General features: G+C 41.3%; 1 protein-coding gene across 7 annotated transcripts in view; it reads left to right on the top strand.

The window, feature by feature from the left end:
* Positions 1-584: 584 nt before the first annotated feature.
* Positions 585-7,946, top strand: part of LOC110525582 (fibroblast growth factor receptor 2) — a 113,316-nt gene continuing 105,954 nt past the window's right edge. For 3 of the 7 annotated variants that reach the window (XM_021605866.2, XM_021605857.2, XM_021605811.2), the window contains exons 1-2: positions 587-1,294; positions 3,863-4,139. In XM_021605866.2, the coding sequence (XP_021461541.1) occupies positions 3,950-4,139 (190 nt within the window). In that variant the 5' untranslated portion in view covers positions 587-1,294; positions 3,863-3,949. Of the gene's footprint in view, positions 1,295-3,862; positions 4,140-7,946 lie in introns of all 7 variants that reach the window. The other 4 variants (XM_021605847.2, XM_021605831.2, XM_021605840.2 and 1 more) reach the window with 3 other exon arrangements.

Here is a 7,946-nt window from a genome sequence, read left to right as displayed (position 1 = left end):
GGATGATCAATGGAAACAGGATGCACCTGAGCTAAATTGTAAGTCGCAAAGCAATGGGTCTGAATACTTATGTAAATAAGGTATTTCTGTTTTTTGTATATTTTAAAAACCTGTTTTTGATTTGTCATGATGGGGTATTGGGTAGATTTAAAAATGTATATCATTATTTAACTAGGCAAGTCAGTTAAGAACATATTCTTATTTACAATGACAGCCTACCCTGGACAACGCTGGGCCAATTGTGTACGCCCTATGGGACTCCCAATCAAGGCCAGATGTGATACAGCCTGGGTTTGAACCAGGGACTGTAGCGACGCCTCTTGTACTGAGATGCAGTGCCTTAGACCGCTGCCCCACTCGGGAGCCCTGAGTGAGGAAATATTTGTATTTAATCAATTTTATAATAAGTCTGTAACATAACAATGTGGAAAAAGTAAACGGGTCTGAATTACTTTCCAAATACAATGTATATGATTCGTGCGCATCGGGTGTTTTGTCCGCACGGGGGCGTAGTTATTGCGAGTTGAGCCTAGCCAACGAAGGGCGGAGGACCCCTGTACGGGACCAAGTTTGTAGTGAGCTCCGTAAATTGAGCACTCTCTCCTTGCGCACGGAGCAAGAAAGGCTCGTCGTTTCTTTCGAGGCAAAAGCATAGAAAGAGAGGGGGCCACTGAGATTTGATTGGCTGAGGAAGGCAGAGCCAAAAACACTGTGGCCAGGAAACGGCTCGAATTTCGGGGGACGTAAGGAGGAGAAAAAATCTAGTAAACCTGACAAAGCGTCTGAGAACAGTACTAGGATTGTCTGGGAAGAAGACGCTCTGCCGCGAGGGATCATATATTGATGGATTCTATGTTTTTGGAGAGTTTAAGTTCTTTTTTTACCCATTAGTTCATCATAAATTGCAGACCTTTCGTTTGGATGAAGAGTGCGCTCGCTCTGGTACACTGACATTTGAGTTGACTAGCAACTTGGTGAAGAAGTTTCAGGGACGTAGCTATGTTTTTCTAGTTATTTTTCAAGGATATGGATTTAAATTCTGATTTTTTTAAAGTGCCATGGAACAACAATGACTTCGTGATTTAATAATACATTTTCAGTGATTTTCTTTTGTTGCTCGTCCAATTTGGGGAAAGTAAAAAAAATCGCTGCTTGGCATTTTTGGTGCAGTGGGGTGAATTTGCTCCATCGGGACTAGGCTACACATTCCTCTCGATTCGGCACAGGCACTCGCCTCCTGCCTTGTCCATGCATGCGAATCGGAGTTCTTCCAGACTTTAGGTAGTTATTCGTTGTAAGTATTTTGGCCGTATTTTGGCAAATTGTGTGCATAGATCTCAAATGGTTATTGTTCTATTCGTCCTCGGACCAACGAGAATATAATTGAATAGAATCAATTCCTGATGTGGGCTTTCCGCATCTGAAATAGAAAAGCCTGGTCAAGCACATAGGGGTAGTATTCCACGGCAGTGAAGTTTGTAAGACCTGTTGTTTTAGCCATATTTGTTATTCTAAGCAGTTTTGAAAGGACTAATCTTATCCATAGGCTAATTAAAATAATACGTTGATCTGACAGTCAAATTATAATAAATTGCCATATAATGTAGCCTACCCCTTTTATACTACGAAGCAAGAGCTCTTGTTTTCTTATTTGGGGGAAATACTGTTTTTCATTCAACAACAACAGCCTATAAGGCGATGTTTACTATGTTTTCCCCTCAATTAGGAAAACATATCTAAGCAGTGGATGCAGCACCCATGCATGTTCATTAACAACACTGTTCTGGTTATTTATTACTTTGCTTAATTTTCTACATCGCATTAATGGTGCCCGTGACCGCACTTTGTGTTTTTACTGCATGGACTCACTGAGCACTGAGTCCAAAAGCCAACTGATTTGAATATCAATAGGATTAAAATCAGCGCTAAGAAATTTCATTCGGAAGATTTGGTTTAAATGGGGGCCAGGGAAACCTGTGGACATGCATATGTGGAAAAGCCCTGGTGTCTGAACTTATTGGATGTCATGTTGTTGACAGCAGCAACTCATAAATGGGTTTTCAAAGCTGTAGGCTATACATGTGGTAGTTAGATTTACCACAGCAAAATCCCCAAAAGATGGCTAGACTTAGGTGAATTGTCGAGCCTAAAGAATTGTCCATGGATTGTCGGTTACCTTGCAGTGCCGGTCTGAAGTGTCCATTTTGCTTAGCAAAAGTGTTCCCGACTATACGCATCTGAAATAGAATAGCTAATTTTTAATGCTGGTAAGAACTGTTGTTTTAGCCATATTTGTTATTCTAATGAGTTTTGAAAGGACTCATCTTATCCATAGGCTAATTAAAATGCTACGTTGATCTGACAGTCAAATTATAATAAATTGCCATATAATGTAGCCTACCCCTTTTATACTACGAAGCAAGATCTCTTGTTTTCTTATTTTGGGGAAATACTGTTTTTCATTAAACAACAACAGCCTATTACTATGTTTTCCCCTCAATTAGGAAAACATATCTAAGCAGTGGATGCAGCACCCATGCATGTTCATTAACAAAACTATTCTGGTTATTTATTACGTTGCTCAATTTTCTATGTCACATTGATAGACGAATTTGTTTTTTTTTAAATAAACCATAGTCCTAAACCAAGGTAGTCTGCCCACTCTAGTTACGTTGTACGTGCGGGATGCATCCAGGCAGCATCCCATGATGTAGTGCGCGCGGTGGACATAAACGTTTGCTTGCAATCCGCGCGTGCTCTCCCCTCTCCAGTCAATATATATGAACCAGAATCTCTCAACACATTTCAAAGTTGCTGTTTACGCCTACATGTCAAATGACATGCATCTTCCTGGGTAAACCAATCAATAAATCGCAGCTGGAGCAGAAGGCGCTTGAGGAAGCGTGACTATGGGCTCTTTGCAGCCGCTCCAAACCCCCATAGATTTCTAAAACGGATTGCACCGCAGATGTTTGGCAATGGCCAAATAGATTGATGTGTCCTAGTGTATTCCATTTAAATTACAAGTCGCATAATCCTAGGGCTACAATGAATTAAGTGAATTTATTTTGCAACAGAAAAGTATGCATATTCACTAAACTAATACTAACCTCAAATGGAAAGCAACAGGTTTGGAGCATCTAGGATAAAACTCAAATAGGCTATTCAGTATTGGATGATTTACATATTAATTGTAACCTACTCTCTGATCAGAAGAGGGTGATGTTTGATGGAATTTGATATTCCACAATTTCAGTAATAATAACAATAGGCTAATAATTTCATTAGTGAAACGGTATAATACAATACATAGGTATAGATAGCCTTGTAATAAAGTTATGTTTTTCACAACTAACAATGCCTATTCTATGCAGTTTCAATTTTTTATTTTTTATAAATGTATGTCTTTTATAAAGGTGATTTTAGCCTAGAAATGCAAGCGCCAAGTCCACTTAAATGAAATGCTACGTGCTCAGACGGTAGTATAGTAATAGGGAACATGAGGATTTGTGACAATGGGTCTGGTGTAAAGGTAGCTGTAGTGTGGTTGTGTGCTGAGCTGAGGTGCATCAGAGTTTCGGTATGTCTTGTTTGACAGCAATTTGTGTCACTCTCTCGCTCTTACTCTCTCTACTCTTTCTATTGGTGTTATTGTAACTGAAATGAATGTAAAAAGTCAGTAAACAAATTAGAATAGGTGAGAATATAACTATAGTATTTTTCTCTTTTGGTTTTCTCCCTATTTCTCCCTCTCTCATCCTTTCTCCCCACATTATTTAAAATGTTCATCCCTACCTACCTTTTTCTCTCCATCTTCACCTATTTACCACCATTTTTCCAACTTTATTGCTCCTCCCAACAGCCTTTCCTCAGCCCAGGTGATTGGGGGAATTCACAGTGAGTGACAGGCTGGGCAGCCTGCAGTTGATGGTTGGGTGGAGCCCCTCAGATGGGATCAGTGTCCAGGGGGAGGCAGAGCCTGAGGAGGGGGGGATGGGGGACGGACTCACCCTCCACTAACGGGATGGCCTCGTGGGCCTGGCTGCTCGCCACCATCCTGCTGTCCCTAGCAACGGCTACTTTGGCAAGGCCGCCGTACACTGCCGCCGAGGAAGAGGAGGCTACGCTAGAACCTGAAGGTAAGATACTGGCTCCTCATTGACGGTATTATATACATTGTTGCCCCTAGATACTTATCTAAGGTCAGTTTAAAGGTTTCCCCCTTCAGTGTTTAAGGTTAGGATTTTGGGAAAGATAAGCTGATCCTAGGTCTGTGCCTAAGGGCAATAGGCACCTGTGCCTAAGGGCAATGGTGGGATAGAGAGAAGGAGGTAATGTTGTTGTAAGACTCAACTTGGCTCCTTAGTTATTGTCTTGCACCCCTCATTGTACACTGTAAGGGTGGTTATTGTGGTTTGAGTTGGGGAGGAGGAGAGCTGGCACTTTTGAGTTGTACTCCTATTTCTTTTCCCTAAAATATGCCCTCACCCTCATATTAACAAATCTCCACAGCATTATGGATTCATTAGAAATAAAACATGTGGAATTGAGAAATTGGGGCACATAAAAAGGAAAACTATAAAATGTGGAAACTAACTAACCTTGGCATGTGTGATGTTTGCCACACCATGAGATACTTACTACCATGGCACATAGCTTTGGTTCTTACTTCTTTCCCATAGTCACTTTTTCTTTGCCTGTTGTTGTGAATTTTCAATCTCAGGACACTATTTGTGTCATCTAAAGTTAAAAACTGTCAAGAAAAGCTTATCAGGCGGTGGTGCTTTAAATTGCCATGGACAAAGCCTAGCATGTGTGAAATACTGGTCCGGGACCTGGAATGATAGGATGAGTGGGAAGGTGAGTGGGACAGTGTTTTTTGCTCTTTTTTTCTTCTCTGCCAGTCTCTCTCTCTGCTTCTTCTGAGGGGAGGAGTGAGGACCAGACACTTTAGCCTGTTAGTCTATGTGTAGCCTATTTTCCACCAAGCAGCCTTTTGTTTGTTTTTGGTTAACAGTGTGAATGCGAAATGATATACTTTCCTTAACTTTACACAGTTTTTTTGGTTCCTTAGACCAGGGTATGTGGTTTGTCTTTTAAAAACAACCCCATGCCTAAAGTCGCTCCAGCTTGTCTCCAGCTAAATTACCTTCCATGGCCATTTTTTTAACATCTTTTTGGTCTGCTGAACCCTGAGATGGTCGCGTTTTATTTTAGAAACGGTCACTTCTTGAAATACATTTTGAAAGATGCTTTGTAATACAGGCAGTGTTTGTGGGTACTATGTATTTTGTCGCTAGCCTCCAAGGAGCCTGGAGATTCAGAGAAGTAGGCATACCCTAATTAGAGCTGTTGGTTGGCTAGTCAGGCAGTAAGTTTTGATAAGTTGGGCCAACACGGCATGATTTTTGAATCCCCCTTCACAGTTTACACACACACTCAGCCCCTGCTCTCTTGCCCTTTGGCCTAGGGGTCGGGAGTTGCCCACACTTGCCCAGACAAGGGTTACCTCACTACCTCATGTTTTCACTCTTGTTTTTGTTGTTTACAGAAAGAGAGTCCTCTTAGCTCCAATCAGCTCCATTTGAAAAACAGATTTATTGGACATGCCTTTGTTGTAAGAGCCTGCAATTTTCCCCTTGTAATCCAATATTTGCAAATAGCAAAATGTTTTAAGAGTATTTGTGCATAGTTGACTTTTCCTGACTTTTCCTTCAAATAGGGGAGATTACGGAGAAGGAGGAAAAGTTGGGAAGTCATGTGACGGGGATTAAGTGGGCTGAACCTGGGGCTCACATGATGACGGATCAACAGGGCAGGTTTCTGAGGCTTATTTAAAAAGCCCCGTTATCTGATTTCAGATCAGTTTTTGTTAGCTGACCCTGGTCAAGCACATAGTATTCCACGGCAGTGAAGTTTGTGTGTGTTTTGTGTGTGAACCAGCGTTTTCATTGGATTTATTTGGTTATTTAAAAACACAATCCATACCAGCCACACACACAAGTGTATACACTACATTTTAAACCACCAAAGATGCACCAAACAGTTTTACAATTTATTTCCATTTGGCTCATATGAGAATGAATCTTTCACCTCTCTCACTCTGATTGGTTGTGGTTGTGGTGTCCCATCTGTACTGACAGAAACAGAGGAACGTGAAAAGAGACAGACTAGACTGTCTGTCCCTCTCTTAATTACCCCCCAGAGGTTGACTTGACAGTAATGGCCTTTGGTCCCACCCCCTCTGAACACTAGAGCGCCCGGGGCCACAAGTGCATGCACCACTGTCTCTATATACCTCTCTGGAAAGGGAGGGATATTGTCATAGAGTACATATCAGTGTTACTGCTTGCTTTGAACAAGGAAGGAACCCATGAGAGCTCTGTTGCTAGTCTTTTTTCCTAATGTATGTGCACGCCATCCCTTGACTTAGTTTCACTTAAGCATGGGCTGTTGGTGCATTTTCTCAATCTCACTCTTTATGCAACATCTTTTTGTGTGCAGACCCATAAACTGAAGAAGTAGAGCGAGCATGGTTGTGAAAAGGCTATACATTACTGGTATTGCTGTTGTCGTCAGTCACCCCGAACGTTCTGTATTTATGGAACTCTTTGCCTTGTCCAGAAGCTAGGCTGGATTTGCAACGTGAAATGAACTGGGATAGTGGAGCAGAGTAACAATAATATGGAAACGGGTTACAAACGCTGGTATGTGTCCCTTTACAATGGCATTTATGCTGCTTGGCTCCGGGGCCTGTTTAGATACTTGTGTTGAATGAACGAATGTGGCACTGTGTGTGTGTAGTCTGTACGTTGAAACTTGCGTGCCGATGGAACTGACAAAGTACAGGTGTTCTAGAAGGTAAACCTAGCTATCTTCACCATAAAAATACAATCTATTCATTCAATTTCTATGGTCCTCACTCTTACTATACTTGTGGTAGTAGTTAAGTGGACTGAATGATAGTCAGGCGAAATCAATGTAAATATGCATGGGCGTGACAACCCATTGTCATGGAAAACACGTAAATTGTGATTCATTTTGATTGATTGCTACTCATTATGTGAGCAAAACAATCATTATGTGAGCAAAACAACTTGTCAGCTAGTGATATACTGTAGGACTCCTACCTGCAAGGCTAGTATAGCTGGGAGGAACATGCTGAAACGTACTGTGTTACACTTCTGTCCCTCATCTTGTGTGGAGCAGGAAGAGGCTGCTACTGACATTAAAACACAATTTAGTAGGGCTGGGACGATACCAGTATCGCGGTACTCGTTAGTATCATGGCCAAGAAACAAAACACGAAGCAGATTTAGCTTCCTAATGTTAGAAACAAACATTATGTTTTCATCCAGAATCACATTTATTTATTTTCAAAGTTATAGCACACACTATTTTATATACAGCAGGTTTTTAAAGGACCAACGAGTTTGGTCTGCTTCGTGTTTTCATTTTTGCCATGGGAAACATATTGCGATGCTGGTATTGTTCGTCTCAGCCCTACAATCTAGTAATTATATTTATTGTCTTTATTTCTTTAATTATGTTACTTTAAAATCTCTGTTCAGGTTTTCATAACATGATACATGCATAGGTATAGCCAGTTCAATTTGAATAAGAAGAACCCAATTTTATTGCATGTTCATTTTCATAAAAGTGGGTGGTGGAGAAAAGATTGTGGCCATATGACTTACCTCAAACACAGTGATATCTAAACAACAGTAGGATCCAGGTTGTAAAAGTGTAAAAGTGTCATCCTGTCTGCCTGCACCTGGCCTGTTAATGATGTGTGTGTGCGTGAGCATGCTTACTGTGTGTGTGTGTACTTGTGTGGGTGAGCGTGCTTATTGTGTGTGTGTATGCCCCAGTGGCAGTGGAGCTGAACTCTCTAACTAAACAAACTATCCTGAGTCCTGCTGTCAATGTGGCCAGGCAGTTACCCT

The sequence above is a fragment of the Oncorhynchus mykiss genome, chromosome 1, assembly GCF_013265735.2.
Source record: "Oncorhynchus mykiss isolate Arlee chromosome 1, USDA_OmykA_1.1, whole genome shotgun sequence".
NCBI lineage: Eukaryota > Metazoa > Chordata > Actinopteri > Salmoniformes > Salmonidae > Oncorhynchus > Oncorhynchus mykiss.
Note: the sequence above shows the minus strand (reverse complement) of the source record. Positions and strands in the feature narration are given on the sequence as shown.